General features: G+C 33.2%; 2 protein-coding genes across 4 annotated transcripts; both read left to right on the top strand.

The window, feature by feature from the left end:
* Positions 1–682: 682 nt before the first annotated feature.
* LOC128891255 (alpha/beta hydrolase domain-containing protein 17B) lies at positions 683–5,693 on the top strand. Of its 3 annotated transcripts, XM_054150656.1 has the most exons (3): positions 683–1,557; positions 5,126–5,258; positions 5,329–5,693. In XM_054150656.1, exons 1-3 carry the CDS (start codon positions 896–898, stop codon positions 5,410–5,412), a joined length of 879 nt encoding a protein of 292 aa, XP_054006631.1. In that variant the 5' UTR covers positions 683–895; the 3' UTR covers positions 5,413–5,693. The 3 variants fall into 3 exon arrangements, with proteins under 3 accessions (XP_054006631.1, XP_054006634.1, XP_054006632.1); XM_054150659.1 differs by lacking the exons at positions 5,126–5,258; positions 5,329–5,693 and adding an exon at positions 3,357–3,774; XM_054150657.1 differs by lacking the exons at positions 5,126–5,258; positions 5,329–5,693 and adding an exon at positions 2,291–3,173.
* LOC128890629 (uncharacterized) lies at positions 5,554–11,178 on the top strand (the record flags this gene model as incomplete). The annotated part of the gene is made up of 2 exons (XM_054149284.1): positions 5,554–8,056; positions 8,131–11,178. A coding segment is annotated over one exon (1,254 nt), but the record flags the coding sequence as incomplete, so codon positions are not given.
* Between the last annotated feature and the right edge of the window lie 8,324 nt (positions 11,179–19,502).

Here is a 19,502-nt window from a genome sequence, read left to right as displayed (position 1 = left end):
GGATAGAGCTCAATCAGAGATGGGCAAAACCCTAGGCTTCGAATAAACCTGAAGTTTGCCGATGTGTTTGTCTCGTTTCTTTCTTTCGAAAATGTTCGGAAAAGAGGAAACGAGACAAACATGTCGGCAAACTTCAGATTTATTTGAAGCCTAGGGTTTTGCCCATCACTACTCCTTATACAGTCTTCATGGAAAGAAGCCAGTGTTGAGTGAAGCTTTTGGACAGAGATGGGCAAAACCCTAGGCTTCGAATAAATCTGAAGTTTGCTGATATGTCTATCTCCTTTCCTCTTTTGAAAATTTTCCAAAGAAGGAAATGAGACAAACATATCGGCAAACTTCAGATTTATTCGAAGCCTAGGGTTTTGCCCATCTCTGCTTCTGGATCACTGGATGTATGATTATTTTATGGTAGTAGTAACTCCATCTAGCGTTACATCCTCGTGACCACTAGAAACGGATAATGAAGGAGAAATGGTAGCCGGGGCTGGTGACTTTCTCCTATCCCGGCACGAATTATTGTCCCCACGAATGAATATACGACCATTCTTCATTCCATATTGAATCATCTCGTTGGTTTTAATTTCTTCACCAATAGCTGAGCAATGAGTACAAGAGGGACGGTGTGAGATAGCGCCGTAATCTCTATCCTTGTTTCATATCTCATTTTACCTGAATACAATGAAAGTGCGTAACATTTAGTGGGTGGGGGCATTGTGCGAGAAAGAGAAGAAAGAAGGAGGGAGAGAAATTGTCCGTCTTGCGAGCCGTCATGGCTGAATCATCGTGAGAGATTCTTGCAGAAGTACAATAACAAATGACATTGTGATTAAAAATTAGTAGGCGCGAAAGTATAGTGCATGGAACGTACGTTTAAGTCGAGGCGCTGATCTCGATGCCGAGACATCGAACGATGAACGGGTTAAGTTTTAGTGAATTGTGTTGCTTGTTTTGCTGTCCACCTTGCCCGTCCAGAATCGCTGCAAAATTAGCGTTTCTACCGCCCGAGCCAACGTACACGTTCGTCGAGGATGAAGGCTCCAAGTTTACAATTTCCTTGTCTGACAGGGCAGAGTGGCAATTCTCGGACAGGGAGAAAGACGCGGTGGAAGGTTTCTATGCAAGAACGTCACGAGGAAACCGAATAGCCTGTGTGTTTGTACGGTGCACGGCTACCGCACGTTTTACCATTTTATTTTCTCACGGAAACGCTGCCGATCTTGGACAGATGTCTAGTTTTTACTTGGGACTTGGCTCGAGAATCAATTGTAACGTATTCAGCTACGATTATTCGGGTTACGGTGTTTCTAGTGGAAAACCGTCGGAAAAAAACCTTTACGCGGATATAGACGCTGCGTGGCATGCTCTGAGAACACGGTACGGTATTAATCCGGATAACATTATTCTATACGGTCAAAGCATCGGAACTGTACCCACGGTCGATTTGGCCGCACGATACGAGGTTGGTGCAGTTGTACTGCATTCACCTTTGATGTCGGGAATGCGAGTAGCATTTCCCAAAACCAAAAGAACATGGTTCTTTGACGCCTTCCCCAGGTAGGTTGAAATTCCTTTGATACACGCATCCTTCTGTTTATCGTCTTAATAAGACGCGATCTATAATCCGCTTATCGTGTACTGTCATTCGCGTAGCTAAAGTTTACGCGCATGACACTGGTATCGTGTTAGGGTGTTCCATCTATGCACGTGGTACAGATACAGATTCCATTAGGGTGGACCTTATTTTATGATAGTCGAATTTTTTTCACGTGATCCTTGAGAAAACAATAATTCCTGCAAAAGTGAAAGTCAATCAGAAAACCGATCCACAAGTGACTTTATATTTGATTGATTTTGCTCCTATACCAAAGCTAACCTTATTGTAAAATTTTCACTGAAAAAGTTATTATTTAATAAATGTATTATTTATCAATTAATGATGAGTAATATGGAATTATAAGGTCATAGAATTTATTCAAAACGTTTGGTTTTATCATTGAATATAGTGTACCATATGACACATGGGTCATATTCATAATTTCCTTTAGTAATGTAGAACTCGTTTAATTAAAAGTTTAGAGTGTTCGATTTTTATCTTAGGGTTATCTTGAGTGTAACATGAGGCTAACACAATGACCAGTAACAATGAAAAATTGTTCCTATTATGAAATGTGAACGTATAACTTAATAATTGAAATAATATTATTATACTTCCTAAATAATTTCTTAAATAACATTATTATAATTCCTAGGATTGGAAATATTCACTCTGTATCTTCTTCTTTTGTAGCCCTACTTCTTGTAACCCTTTGAGTGATATAAATTTACATTTATGTCTTACCTTAGACTGCCTGCTGCAATATAAATATATATTTACATTTTGAATTTTACACTAAAGCAGTTAATCAAACTTGCGTATGGCCATGCTATTGCTTTTACATATTACTCAAAGTTGCAAATATAGTAGATGAGCATTTATTGTTTAAGCAAAATTATTTGTATTCTGATTTCAAAAAGTATTTACTTATGTGGAAAGACTCATTTCAGGTTTGTCAATCGGTAGTAAAAGAACTCATTGCTCAAAGGGATAAAGAATATCAAATAATATCTGATAACTAAGATATAGATAATGATTTAAATGACAGGTCTCATTCTTTTTATATACTTTTTCATGCTAAAATCATTTCTATGGTATAAAGTAATGATTCAGACTTGTAACAATGAGCTGGATGATAATATCAATAAAATTTCAATTATTTTCATAGAAGTTGAATGAAGTAAAAATGTAGGAATAGAAAATATTCCTGTTTATAGAAAACAATTTTTCAAGTAATTGCATGTTAACATTGATTTCATAAATAAAGATACGTCAATGTGGGCAGCAGATGACAATTATAAAACTGCCACTACATTGATTGTTTGACCATGAATGATTAGAAGAAGAAATTCGTTTTACAAATTATTACTGACTACATTCAGGATTACTTAAATATTAATTGTATTATGTTAATCAAAGATTTTTAATAAAAATATTATATCATTGAATTCTGATACCAACTGTTTTCTTTTCTCCTGCTTTTCTATATAAATTCAATGTTAATGGTTTGTGATTACTACTTTTACTGATAGGTGTTTTTTGTTACTAATAGCAAATGATTATTTCAATCTTCTTTCCTTAATAACATGCTATAAACAATATAGAGTAGACAAATTATTAAACAATTTTTTTGTACTAATAAGAATTACAATAAACAAAGTTGATATTGAGTGTACTTTTTCATTGTTGCTGAAACTTTGTATAATAAAATAATTTATAGCACATGTTCCTATTCTCTAACCAATTTGTTCTTTTGCAGGAATTCATTTTTTCACCAAATCGTGCAAGTTGTGGGGGCTGCATGACAAAAATTTTGAAAAATAGTTTTCACCAGGGTCCACCTTAAGATTCCATACGTACTCGCGATCTCAATATTTTAAATTCATGATTTCAAATTTCTTTTAAACGAGACGAATATTTCGAGAGATGTAACGAATATTATTGTGACATGCGCGCATAAGTTTTCCTTCGAGCGATTTTCAGTTTCTCTGAATTGAAGTATGGGAAGCAATAAAAGTTTATCTGAATACTTGTCTCATGGAAACCTGTAAGTTGCACGATCCGTCGTATACTTTGCTAATAAGTGTTACGCTTCAGCTGCTATATATATGTAGCCTGAACAGCTTTATTTAATAAAAATGTATTAAATGTCTCTTAGCTTTATTTAATAAAATTATATTAAATAATGATAATCGAATATTTGTTAATTAAAAACCGTTTTTCTAAACAATAAGGAAATACAAAATGGAAAACATTCTTTTCAATTTATAAATATTATTTTCTTGTGCATCCTTATATATGTATATCTTCTTTATATTTATAAAGTATACATATTTGTGAACCAGAAATGTATTCATTCATGAAAATATTTGTAAATTATTTATTAGGGTGTAACATAAGATTTGTCATATTTTAATATTACAAGGTATTCAGAATTATCATTGATAACTTTTTGCTATCTTGTACACATAAAATGGATATCTCTTTCAAAGAACTCACAGTGTTGGTTTCAAATACTTTAACACACAAATTTTTATCACATCATAATTTTTGAATTTTGTATTATTTAACGAATACTGCATTGATCAGAATAATTGATAATCTCATTGTGAAAACTTATGGCTATGTGGCATGTGAGTTAGAACTTTCCACCCCCATTTGTTCATTTTTTTTTTTTAATAATATTTTAATATGTGGTTGAACATTGTCAATGGTCACTTTTATAGTAATTATATCAATACCTTAATGGTAAAGGGTATAGCTCACTCTGCTTAATTGTTGGCTGTGGTTTTTTTACAGCTACTATTTCGTTAGAATTCAGCAGGTTTAAACGCATCAAATTCACCTGCATTCCATGATTTACATAGCATGAACTTTTTCTTGTATATGCCAGATTTGAATATAGGCTTTGACTGTCCATTTTTGTTCAACCACTGAAAATTGTTACTTGTGTTGATGTAAACTATCTATTTCCATCTGATGTAATATTTGATTTATAAAAGCCTACCATTTTTTACCATGATAATTTTTAATGACTTCTTTGGTTGTACAACCCATTTGAAATTCATAAAACATTTAGTGGTGCTAATGTATTCTTTAATCCATATTCTATTTAAGATAGCTTGATTTTCAGTTAAATCAGGAATTAGAGGTTCTTAATATCATAAACAAGAACTTATGTTATACCTTAATATAAAGATATAAATAATATGTATCCATAGTATAATGAAGTTATATATATATTAACTCCTTTATGCTAAAATCATGAATGTAAAAACCTTCACTTTTTAATATAAAGGTATATTTTATACTGTTTAATGATTCTATTTTGCTTATCTTTGCACCAAAATGATAAATATATGTATACATTAGGTAACAATGGCGATCATACTCTAACTTGATTCATGAATGTGGGTTATTGTACAATTTAGCAATTCCAGAATATATCAAATAACACTTTCAGAGTTTTGGCATAAAGGTAACAACATCCAAGATATAAGAGATTAATGAAAATTTCTTTATTTACAGTATAGATAAAGTACCCAAAGTTACTTCTCCAGTCTTGGTCATTCATGGAACTGAAGATGAAGTAATAAATTTCAGTCATGGTTTAGCAATTTACGAAAGGTGTCCAAGAGCAGTGGAACCACTATGGGTCGAGGTATATAATTTTGTTTATAATTCTATTTGAAAAAAAGAGAAATCTTGCGAAAATAGTATTATGTTTTCAGGGTGCTGGCCACAATAACGTGGAGTTATTCGATCAATATTTGGAACGACTGAAACAATTTGTAAACGTGGAATTGGTAAACTGACGGCGACTGAGCCTCTCCCAGAGTCAGGGGGGGCAGGGAGGAGAGCATACACATGTGAGCAGTCAAGGGCGCACCACTTCTAATAATTCAAATACGATTAGCTCCATTTCAACAAGCTCACAGACTGAAAAGCTTGTCTAGCAGTCGCCTCCCACAGGGGAGAAGGCACCTGTCCTCCCCTGTGACGAAGAATCATCGTTTGCCTCTATTTTTGATGTATTCTTCCTTGATCAACAGACAGTTAGTAACCAGGAAATTCACCATAAAGATTCTTTAAAGGACACATGTTCTGAAGATGATGAGTCAAGTTTAGACAGTAGTTCGAGAAAAGCAATTCAACATGATGAGAAAAATGTGAAGCAAAAAGAAGTAACTACAAATGTGCAAGATAAAAAACATAATAAAACGATATTAGAGAGTACACCTGTTCGTCACAATTTTCGCTTAAATCATATTGGTCAAGTTGCAAAGAAACATATTTCTTTACCTAAGAACTTAAAAAACCCATTTAGTAAAAGTCAAAAAAACATCGTCCACAGAACTTTGAAAAATTCATTTGGTCAAAGTCATAAGAAAACTAGCATTCAGGTATCCCATACAACTTTGGTTGACATACAGGTTGAAGACTGCCAGCAACAAACAATTGCAGAAAAATCAATTTCGTCATTTTCGAATACCTCTAGTGATAATACTAAAGATATTTCGGATTGCAAAAGCATACAAACTCAGCATATGGCAGAGAAGAAGTCTCCTTTAAATCAATTTAAATACAATAGCATAGAATCTACATCGGAATCGCAGTGTAGTAAAAACAATAAACAATATTGTACTAAATCTTCAACTAAAGAAATAATTGCAAAGGGTAAAAAACTCGAAGAACACGAAACACAAGCTACTAACGAGAAATCCACGGAGTCTGTGAAAAAATTTCTATGGGGTAGTAAGAGTAACAAATTTACAAGTAAAAGTTTTGAAAAATCAAGTAAAGATCAAGGGAGGAACGATTCTATTGAAAAGAAAATGAAGAATAAAAAATTGATTTGCTGTCCTTTAAAAAAATTTGGCCGGTCATCTTTGACGATTGAACCGGATAAAATTATGATAAATTTGCCAAAGTGTTCTCCCTGCGCTTGTAGATTGGCTGCAAGCTCAAAAATTTTGTCGTACGATACTAGTATATTATCTCGACTTACCATGAATCGAGAGAGTCCCATCCACGTTGTACGTTCGAGAACTCCGTCGCATGCAGACGTACGCGCAGAGATTCATTTGAAGTCTTCGGAAAGGACGTTAATGCAAGCTAATTTATTCCCAAATACACAACAGTTTCAAAAGACACGATATACGCCGCGAAGTAAAAGCGTTGGTGAACTGTGTAATATGATGAATAAGTGAAGTTACTCTGAAGTTACTCTGAAGTTATTCGCTAATCGGAATGGAAGTACTGTTATTCGAAGAAGTTAGATAAAAAATCATCATCGGTTGAAGGCTGAGGAAGTTACTATACTTGAAGCAAGTTACCGAATACTCTGATACGGTTAAAAAAGCGACGAAGAGACCAAGTGTTAATAACTAAATAACACAAATTCCATATGTCTCGCAAGTTGCAGTTCCACTGTTCTTCCACACAAATGTCTTCAAAGAAATCACAGATTTATACGCACGACACACGTTCGAGTTGTAACAGTGCTAGTGAGATTGTGCACATAAACACACGTATAACACATTTATAAAATTTACTATATTTCTAGGAACTATGAAATAATATATCTGTGCATAGTAAATATTCTTACTATACATGCACACACACTGGTGCATGCATGTGTATGTTGTAAGCCGTTTCTGCAGTTTAAAACTGTGTAACGTTGTTACGACAAATATGTCGAGTATTATTATTTTTATTATTATCCTCCTTAAAATTAGGGAGGTGAAAGGTTTTCATACACTGAAATATTTTCCACCACCGTAAATGTCCGCAAATCGACTGCAGCGAGTGTGTGGCACGAAAATTCCTCGCTGAACCTATACAATTTAAATTTCGATATAATTTTATATGATTATTTGTTATTAAAAAAAGTGCAGCAGTTTCGTAAGAGCCCCAATTGTTGTTTGTCTTATTATGACATTATGCATTTAAATTTGTTTTTTATATAAAAAAAAAATATATATATATAGTAGCTACTAGTAGATTTATTAATGAATGTGAGATGTATGAATTGCATTGTGTGTTTTCTATGGCTCATCTTTAGAAATTAGGTTCAGCGGTGAAGCAAATGTTATGTGAAATCGCATGTTTTTATAAATGAATCGCTGTCACTGTGACCAGTGTATATGATAGCTGTACGAATAACAAAAACATTTGTTTTTATATTAACCCACAGCAAAGGCCTGTGCAGTGAACAATGGAAATCTTCCAAGGTAGCAAAGAATTTAGGATAGAGATAAAAGTTAATGGATAGCATTAAGGAAATGTGTAAGCTTGAAACGTCCTAGAAGACGCTACGTTTTACTGAGAGTGAATAAAATGAGGATCTTGTAAACAACAATAAGAATGCAAATAGATAGGGACAATATTACTGCCAAACTTGATTATGAATTAGTTTATTTCTAATGGGGTGAATCGTTTGGAGGACCTTGTCTATAGGTATGTTTCTTGTTAGTATTTTTATATCTCGATAATGTAAATATAATACAATTAAATAATCTTTCTTTTATTAGTATATGTGTAATGTATGCAACAACATGAAACGACCGTGCGGAGCCAATGGAATGAATCGGCGCTAGTTCATGTATGTATTCCTGTAGAAATTTTGTTTGATTTTGCAGTAAATATTGCGAACGTTTCTATCCCGTCCTTATTGTCTTTTAAATACACTGCTATATATAATTGTGGCTGTCGTATGAATGAACGGAAAGTGAATATAGAGTTAACGAAATATTTAATAATAAAATATAATCTCATTAAAATCTTTTTTTTTCTTTTTTTTTTTTTTAAAGATAAATAAATAACAATTTCTATGAATTCGTCAGTGAGATTAGTATTTGTGATTAATCTTATCTTGTATTTTTATACTGCCTCCCATGTGTATTATCCCTTTCGTTGTTTCGTGCAATCATGTTTTGACATTTTATTTTAGAACGTATTATGTATATAAGTACCAAATATCTTTTGTATTCACTTTCCCTTAGTGTTAATTATTTAGAATTATTCTATGGTATAGAATATGGTACGAATAAGAAACGAGTCCGAAACTTCTTTTCCATTGGCCTTCGCGTAGCCGCTGTTAATCGATCGTTAATCGATCTCAATACTAATATCTATTTCGTATCTTATGGACAAAAAAAAAAAATTTATACTGTTGTTTGACAAATGTCCAGTTTTATAGACGATGGATAACATCGGAGGGATGTTTTCACCAATTTACTAAAGAAGGCAAGGCGGTAAAATGAAAGCTTACTGCTCGACGAAAGTTCAGCGATTCCTCGTACGTAAAACTGGGTAAAAATATCTTTTGTACAGTATACTTGGATGCGTATCTGTCCCCTTCTTTCTTCTACTTTCTTTCTCATTTTGTGACGTATTTTCTCTCTCTCCTTCTCTTTTTCTCTCTCCCTGTTTCTCTCGCTCATTTATTAAACTGTTTTTTACTGTCCTACACTGTCTCATGCGCGTAACGCAATCGACCGGTTCTGAAGAGCACTTTCGTCTTTCATGATTGGATCGCGCCCATTGAAATGGTACCCGGCGATCTTCCCGGTACCGCAAATCATGGTGCGCTGGTATTCATAACTGTACATAATAGCGTGTAAGTGAAGTATTAGAAGTAATGTACTCAGTGTTCTGTTCGGTCGTATCTAATGTACTTACGGGAGAAGATGGGTCAAAGAGATGGGAGAGAGGAGATATCAGTGTCATTGATCACGAATCACGACATCCTTAATCCGATCATTAGTGTCACGCGTAGGGTTGCCAACTGCATTAAGCATGAAAAAGGGACGTAATCAATCTCGATTTTTATTATACATACCGTACTTCTCCAACGCGTATTTCTATAAATGTGGTGTTTCCAATCTTCCCAGCTAAACTCTAGGAGCACAATTTACAGGTGAAAATACGAATATCTTTTTAGACAGAAATTGGAAAACAATATTTTAAAAAAACTATCTGCTATCGGCGAAGAAAATATCTTGTTTCTATTACACGAGAACTTTTACTTTTATTTCTTATAAATTTTATTAAAACCAGAAAGTTTCATTTCAACTGTTTCAGGAAAAATCTGTTGAAAAAGTTTCATAATTGTTTCTGCCTTTAGGATAAATGTGGTAGGATCCTTATCGATAACATCAATTGTTTTGAAAAATAGTTTAGTACAACAAAAATAGAAGTTTAAATAAAGTTCGAAAAAAGTAGCAGTCACGAAAGTAGTGCACCTTTGAGTGGTACATATTATACATAATCAGCATTTTTTATTATATTTTGCAATTTGACAAAGTGTAAAGCACCTGTTTGGTATATTCAATATTTTTGTTGTATTGACTTGCTATGTTATTTTTCAAAAAAGTTTGTATCGATCGGAAGCTTTATCAATAAGGGTTCCACAACAGTTTGTTTTAATAATACATATCAACCATTGACGTGAATGAAGTCAGGAGTTGAAGGTTCGAACATTTCGGTATCGTATGTATAGTTGAGTCACGACAAAATCGGTTATGCTAAGAAATTGTTGTCTTTTATTTCTTAAACATAATACAGGGGGAAAATGATAGATACTTATATATACATTATACGTGGTTTATGGTAATATACCATATACATATATGAACTATGATATATTGTTATAAACATATATGTATATGTAGATTAGGTAGACTAATGGCTCAATATTCTGTATATTATCATTTTCTACTTCTATTGTTATTTCTAAGATATAGAAGATACCAAATTCTTATTTTATATGATTTTCTGAATCAAAAATTTGACAAGGACAGAAATAATTAAAAGAAACGATTATTTCCTCAATAGAACGACTGGCAACTTTACGCACTCATCACGAAATGACTAATGCGAAACAAATTAGTTGGGTAGCTCTTTGATAAGTAAGAATTACGTAGATCATTACAATAATTATAGAAAAAAAGGAAGAAAGAGAAGAAAGACGACTGTATCGATCATCCTGGAGTAAACACCGAAAATAATTGATTATTTAGCGCGTAAATGACGTTATTTCTTATTTAAAAAAAACCATTGTAGTAACGCGTAGTCCGAAATCATCGCTGGCCATTCGATATAGGGTTATTTTAGAGTTTTTATACTCCAATTGCACTTGACTTGAGCGTACTACATTGCGAGGTACTTTATTGATCTTGCGACGTTGAAACAATGTGTAATTATTATGTATATTACAGGTTTGAGCTCATTATTATCCAATTTAGCTTATTTTTATCACCAGACCTTACATTATCGCGTGTCATTTGTCGAATAAATCAGCTCGTGCAGGTAATGTCGATTCCTATTGTCGTACGCGTTCGTAATTGTAGAAATTGTATTTAAATACGATTGTATTATAATACAATCGCTCATTGTCATTTTTTTCTAAAAATCAAAATTCACTATATGCTCATCTTATGGTCTTGTTTTTTAAATACCCCTTTTTTATTTGTTTTTTTTTTCTTTTTTTTTTAGTACTCTACATTGCAAATTGGTATCTGTAATTAATGCTATCGAAATAACAATGTTAATAAAATTGCTATAGAAATGACAGCAAATCGTCTCCTGTGAATTGACTTGCATCCGACCCAATTGTGTCCTTAAATCATTCCTTTAAACAAAAGGTCAGGAACAATCAATTTCTCTTATTTCATCACATTCAGTCAAATTACTTCTTTGTTTCAACTTGTTCCTCCTCCTGAAATGGCAATTATTTTCAATATTAATTTAGTTTTATAATGCTAATGCGTAAGGTGTATTATATGTATTAATAATATTAAATTGAAGAAGCATATGTTCAGCTGCCTCTACAAAGGTGATTTTTACTATCCTGATGATGTCTTGACTATTAACAATATATATATATATATATATATATATATATATATATATATATATATTAAATGAGCGTATGTGTGCACGTTGGTATGTATAGTCATTTGAGTGTATAGTCTATACAGGGTGTCCCAAAAATATTAGAGTTCCTTGGTTCGGGAGGTGATTTGAAACAACGAAGCCTCGGACAACATTTTCGCTAAGAAAAAAGTTGTTTCAAATCACTCCTCGAACCACCCCTTTCAAAGAACTCCAATATTTTTGGGACACACTGTATAATTGAGAAAATTGTGTCTGACGGCGCTTGTAGATTGCGCCACCTTTAAAAAATTGTGAATCGAATGGATCTTTTATCTTATTATACCCTTTATGGACGGCTCACCTTTCCTGCGATTGAACAAATTTTATCTCGATAAAGTTATATTAACCCTTGTTTTTTTATTGTGTGAAAGTTTTTTTTTAAATCTGAAAAATTTCATGTATACTCAACAAAGCTTCCGAATTGAGTTTAGAATGAAACATTTTAAGAGTAACTTATTTAAGTACATATGTTTGAGATTACGTTAGAAATACGCGGTCTTAATCGGAAGTCATATAGCTTCAAAATATAAATACGGTTTTGTACTAAACTATAACGGTCACCGTGTTTCTTTTACTACCGCTCTCGTCAGCCAAGCGAGGAGAAGCAGCACGACACGTTTTTTGATTGTCTCTACAGGGTGTCCCAAGAATGTTGTAACACCTTGAAAGGGGTGGTTCGGGAGGTGATTTGGAACAACTTTTTCCTTAGCGAAAATGTTGTCCGAGGCTTCGTTAAGTAGATATTAACAAAAAACCCCGACCAATCAGAGCGCGCGTATACCGCTGGAGCGCCCGCGGGAGCGAAGGCTACGAGCTAAGCGGCCGCGCTTGTACGCGAACAAGTGACTCGACGTGCATCGAAGGACATTGACGAGGCCGCTTAGCTCGTAGCCTTCGCTCCCGCGGGCGCTCCAGCGGTATACGCGCGCTCTGATTGGTCGGGGTTTTTTGTTAATATCTACTTAACGAAGCCTCGGATAACATTTTCGCTAAGGAAAGAGTTGTTCCAAATCACCTCCCGAACCACCCCTTTCAAGGTGTTACAACATTCTTGGGACAACCTGTATAAACGTTACGGAATTCCCTAAAAGTTTAGTTTCATTTCGTTTCCTTTCCGCTCATAGCATCACGTTTAATAAAAACATGATTATTGCAAATGTAGAAAATGAAGCACGTGAAAGGTATTGTTATGATTAAAAAATCATAACTTTTAAGTAAAGTATGATTGAGCAAAGAATCGATTAGCACTTTGATATTAAACGTTCAGACTTTCATAACCGAATGGTCTATACTTCTTGATTGTAGTTAATTGCTTAAGTTTTTGGGACGAATAATCGTAATTTGTTTGCGCATGAAATATAAGGTTTATAAATAGGATACTTTTTATTACATTAATATGATAAATAAATAAATAGTCTTATAAATAACATTCTACCATCGGAATTCCGAAAACAGTCCTAGAAACTAGAAACTGAATTTATAACTCAGAACACCTACAACCCATCCGTTGGTTCCTTGGGTACAATATTAGTCAATATTTATAAAAATATTATTTTAAAATCTGTATCTCTATAATTCTAAACCTCATTTATAGAGATTTATTTCCTAAAATAAGAATAAAATGGTCGTACGAGGGAATTCTCATTCTTTCCATGCTTAAATTCTACTTTTGAACATACATTCACACTAATCATATTATGAAAATACTTTTCAATTTTACGAAGCGTTTGCTTGAATGAAAATGGTATCAACTAGTCGACAGCCAGTCAAAAGCGACCAGGAAAAGGCTAAAAGGAATGCTTGGAACGTGTCACGATGTTGACTGAATTTATTCTGCTCATAGCATTTATGTTTCAGGGGATTTGATCAAATCATATTATTTCATCTTTTCACTAAAACAGTTAAGGGATTTGATCAAATCTCTATTTTTATCATTTCCCTACGACATATATATATAGATCTATAGATAGATTATAGATTGTTATATATTAGTATAGATGTATCTAATTTCTTACAATTTGCTGTGAAGAGTTAAAATCACGACGCTTAAGTACGTTTAAGGAAATGTACTGGGCAAGAATATTCAGTGCGCCGTATATTTCAGACATCGTTTGGTTAGTGTGGGCTGACAGGAGGAGGGCGTCCCCTAAGCATGGTTTTAAGTTTCAAAGGGGGTAAAATGCTTGTTCTTGCAATTAGCTTAAGTCGTTTGCGGCTGTTGGTGGATGCATAATCGCGGTTATATCGTCGGACAACGATAGAATAGCAACGTTCGCATTGATCGCAGGTATCTTGTCTCGAAGGTCAATGCGTTTCTACGATGAAGGAGAAGGAAATGCTCGAGAACTACGAGCTGGTTCGCTGGAGTTGGCTCAGCACCTTCGCAGCTCACCTGCGCTGAAACCTGATGACGACGATAAAAATGAGAACAGGTTACGCGGCAGCCCAAGCACTAACGGCTGCACTATACCTCGAAGCAGCGCGCTAAGCTACTTCAAGGAAGAAGCAAAATTTTATGCCGCTAGTCACCGTATTAAGGATTAACCCTTTGCTAACCGAATTTTTTCTCGAGTTTCTTTCTAATAACCTTTCATTGTTTTTTGTATCTTATTTCAGATGTACAGTCTGTTCAATAAGAGCGTGGACGTGATATTTCTGAAAAAAAAACTTATTTTTTGTAAAAACTTATATACAGATCATAAGTATGTTGAACACTAGGAACGAATGGTTCAATAAGTGAAGTTTATTTACTAAAATTAATTAAAAAACTCGAATAAAAATGAATTTGAATATATGCTTGTTAAACGGATAAAAGTCGACATAACTGGTTCACGAGAAATATAAACTGTTTCTAAAAAGCCTTGTGTAATTTGAAATGAGTAAAAATGACCATGCTCCGTAAATCTGACGTTAAAAAGATAATACACATTTATTTGATAACTTGACAATGTTTACATTTCTAAATATGATACATTAAAGACCTTATATTTCTCGAATTTGTCGAATTAATGTTTCAGTCTTACAATTCATTTCTCTCGAAGCTTGAATTTCATGATTAATCAAACGTTTTTTATCGGATTAGCGTCCGGAAACTGGAATAGCCGGTCTAACAACATTGATACCATTTTTAGCTTTTCACTTGATACGAAAGAGACTTCGATGCTTTTGATCGTTATCCTATTGAAGAATTCATTGATTATTATTATTGTTTTATTATTATTTTTAACCGACTTCGAAAAAGAGAAGGTTACTCAATTCGACATGTATATTTTCTTTTTAACGTATGTTCCCGATTACACCGAGATAGCTTGACCAATCGAGATGAAACCTCTTGCATTTTGTAGAGCATGTCTGCCAGTTGGTCCCGTTATCAAGACATATTGCGATTTCTCATTTTTTCTCCATTTTTTTGTGTGCAAAAATCCGAAAAATTTTGTGCTGCTCCTTACTCCGAAACGGGTTGACGAATTCGATTGAAACATCTTGTATCTGGTAAAGCATCGCTGCCATTTGAACTCATACAAAAATATTTAACCTTGTTTTATTTTTTACCACTTTATACTACTTTTTATCGCAAAAAGAGTACTATTTCACGTATGTTCGGCCTAAAATCGATGAAATCGATAATACCTCTTACATTTTGCTGCCGGGCAGGTTTTCGCGATGATCACATTTGCAAAAAAATGTATGAATCTTTTTTATTGTTTATAACTATTGTCATTGAAAAATTACTATTCTTTCATGTAACTCGGCAAGGAATTTACCAATCGCGATGAATCCTTTCACATTTAGTTACACATGTATTTCTGATGATCCCGTTTGCAATAAAATACATATTGTTCATAACTGTTGTTATTGCATGAAGCCTATTGGTTATAGATTGCCACTAAAAAGTGTGACATAAATTAATTTTTAGAAATAAAATTATAATCGACTTCGAAGAACATTAAAACTGCACTAAAATGTATGAAATAATTTCTAGTTAATTTCTATGAATACTCACTAGCTCTAGATATAATTGCTTAAAAGTATGAGAAAATGCAGTGAAAAGTATGAAATGATTTCTATTTAAACTGCATTATTACTCAGCAGGTCTTGATGAATTTGATTAAATTATTAAATACGTAAAAATATGAAAATGTATGAGAATGTGCATAATAGCAAAAATATATAAAATATCAACAATAAAATACATGTTATATTGTTTAGTAACTAAGGTATACTTTAATTTAAATCGCAATCCTTAATCTGTATTTGTAAAAATATAAATTTGCATAAACATCCACAGTCTAGTTATTAACGATAACTGCGTAGTAGTTGAATCTTGTTATGTAATGTTAAGTATTTGACGAATGAGAATGTCAAGTCTTCGCATTAGATAGGTTTAATTTGGATCTTAATAAGGAATTCCAGGTATCTAGGACAGTCTTAAGGGCATACGTTTCACTGTTATTACGGCGTTACAGGAATTGCAGGCTCGAAGATCAGGTTTGAAAATTATGTGTGAACTTGTTAATTTGGTGTGATCTATTTCGAGTCTGTTAAGAATTATATGTTTCATGTGTTCTATTTGAAATATACGCCAAAAGAGTTATTTTATTGACATTAACGGATTTGCGATCGCTGACGTGAATTCACGTCACTTTAAATTCTATTCCTGGTTATGAAAACATTATGAAAATCTTTTCATTTTATGCACTACATATTTACAGCATTAATATTTCAAAACATATTTTGTAATTTCAGAATTTATTATTTTCGTCAGTACTCAGTATTACAAGCGTAAAATACTCGGTATTACAAACGTAATATGTCGAATGTATTAATATTAACCAGGTAGTGGTTTTTGACGAGTGTATTTCGCGGAAGAAGTAAAATTTTATGCCGCTGGCAGTGGTATCAAAGATTAACCCTCTGAACGTCGAATTTTGTTTTCAATTTTGTTTCCAATAACCTCTCATTGTTTTATGTGATTTTTCTGGAAATGGACGTCAAAAGACAGTTAGAGATCAACCACGTTAAGTTGCCGTTGGCGTCGAATCAGATTCACCGCTCCGCCTCGAGATATATGTATACGTAGTTTTGTTATTGGCCGCGCGGTTCACATCAAAAGTCTACCACGCGACAAAGAAAGTCAAAATATTAATATAATGTGCGGTTTATTCGTTAATTGTAACTATACAATCGATTTTCGTGTGGTAATTGGCAACTTTAAGACATGAGTTTGGTTTCATTTTAAAGCTTGATCTTTGTAATTGGTATTCATGCTTTGTAGAGTTCAATTGTTTCGTTGTTGTGTAGCTATAGGAACAGTAAACATGGACAGCGAAAGAGTGAAAATTCGTGCTTTTATTCTTGACGAATTTAAACTTGACAGTACAGCAGCAAATGTAGCAAGACACATTTGTAGCGTTTGTGGAGAAGGTGCTGTTAGTGAAAGAACCGCACAGAAATGGTTTAAAAGGTTCAAAGAAGGAAATGAATCGGTAGATGACGAACCGCGTGTTCAGGGCGTCCATCTGTCATCGAAGACGAAAAATTCATCGAGTACGTAAGTTCAAATTCTAGAAAAAGATGTTCTGAGCTTGCTCAAGTATTCGAATGTGAAGAATCTACCGCAAGAAAGCGAATTCATTCATTTAATTTTCACAAAAGATTGAGCAAATGGATACCGCACTGTTTAACGGAAGAGAAGAAATACTCCCGGCTGAGCATTTGCAATATCCATTTATCGATCGAATTTTAACTTGTGATGAAAAGTGGGTGGAATATGATAATGTACGACGATCACACCACTGGGTTCAGAAGGGGTCGTGTGCAACAGGAACCATACCAAAACCGAGTCTCCATTCGAAGAAGGTACTGATTACTGTTTGGACTACATGAGGTATCGTTCACGTTGATTTTCTTCCACGTGGCAGACTATTACTGCAGATACTTATTCCAAAGAAATTGATGAAGTCATTGATGAAATTAATAATGAATGGTGATTATTTCGTTGAATAAACCGATGATTTAAAACAGATTTGAGTATTTGTATTTTTCTCTGAAAATCCGCACGAATTTTTTCCGGTACCTAATATAAGAGTAACGAAAGCGAGTGACAATTGGAATCCATTGGCGTAACAGTGAAATGTTACACCGATCGAACAACCAAGTTTTCTATGTCCGTGATTTTGTGACATCTTACTACTATTTACAATACTTGATTGGTAGGTACTAACATTAACCAGTTAGTTGTTTTTGACGAGCATACTCGTCATGAAGAAATGTCATTACATCACGTGTAAAAATTAGTTACAATTTGCTGTTTAAATTACAATTTTAGTAAAAACCAAAATTTATTCGTATATTTTAAGATGTTTTGAATATTTGTGATTTTAAATAATTATTATGAAAAAATTGTATAATTGTACATCTTTCCTTTGTAAATGTATATTTACGAAGCTAAGGAAACGTCAAGTCACTTAAACTACTTTTTCAACCACTTTAATAGTCCAACCATTTATCGTAATGATAATTACTTTCGGTTGCTCTATTTCTTTTACAATGTCGGAATTCCTTCTAATAACATTGTGGGACGTCGATCTCAATTTTATACGAAGATTATTTTTATATCGCCCTATTTATGTTAATGATTCTTCATACATAACAACTTATGAAGAAAAGTATGATGAAAATATTTTATTCCAAAAGCTAAACCACGCCAATACTTTTGTTTAACACAGTATTCTACGTATGATTTCTTCCTATAAACCGTGTCAAATCATAGTATTCAGGAAATAGTTTCCATTTAACTATTTGATGGCAAATGATTTATTCAGTGTGTAGCTGAATTAGGAAAATGGTTGGTTAAGAGGCTCGATGTAGGTCGCATAGTTCTTATCATTTCACTGCTGTTGTTTGTATTATATGTGGCGTATAAGTAAATGATTCACATTACTATCAAGTAAATCACATTTGTCAGGAACAAGTTTTTAGTAATATCTATTTACTCATAAAGTATCATACCATACATTTACATAATTTCATACACTAATTTTTAATCCATAATTTCAAATTAATTTCTTTTCAATCATATACAATTTCTTTACATTTTTCCCCATGAAAATGCACACGAAGAAATAAGAAAACGTATATTAAGAGGTCTACAGAGGATCTGTAAAAGGTTGAAACGTTATGCTTCAATGTCTACCACCAACACAAATCATTGGTGAATGGGAAAGTCATTTTTCAGTTACATATATGTATGTTGGTTCGATCATAGCGACTATAAATTCCCAGCAACGATACATTTGCCATTCGTCACAGAAAACGTATGTTATGATTTGTTTCATCATAAATTGTCTATGATTAAAATCCTTGTGGCGCACTGTGCTCAAATTAAGAAATTAGACTTTGAAAATATAGGAATGCACAGTTGAAAATTTTGCGTTTCTTATACGCAGAGAATACGTATAAAAATTCATTGGTCAAATGTTTTGTGTTAATTATTTTACAAAATTGTGTGTAAGCTTAACTAAACTTGAATATGTTATTTGACCTCAGCAAACGTTTTGTGTTAAAATAGTGAAATGTTACAAACATAACACATTTTTGATGTTATAATTATATATTGCGTTTCTTCTTTTACAACAACATTTTTTAAACTGTGGAAATGATAACTCAAAAACTAATTGACCAGTCGTTTTCAAACATTATGTACGCGTACTTTATTTAAATGTCTTGAATATGAACTAAAAAATTTAAATGATACTATTGTTTAAAGTATATTCTTTATTGCAAAAGAATACACCAAGAAATAGTTAAAATTGATACTTTCTCTTTAAACACTCCTAAGAAAATCAATTTTTAATTGTTTTGGTCGCTGTTTAGTTCATATTCTTAGAAGATATGTTATATGTATTTATTATTTATTTTCTTTTGTAACTCTAGTTTAAGTAAAAATATTTACTCGTCGTCTTGC

The sequence above is a fragment of the Hylaeus anthracinus genome, unplaced genomic scaffold, assembly GCF_026225885.1.
Source record: "Hylaeus anthracinus isolate JK02 unplaced genomic scaffold, UHH_iyHylAnth1.0_haploid 12001, whole genome shotgun sequence".
NCBI lineage: Eukaryota > Metazoa > Arthropoda > Insecta > Hymenoptera > Colletidae > Hylaeus > Hylaeus anthracinus.
This window is presented reverse-complemented; position numbering and strand designations above follow the sequence as displayed.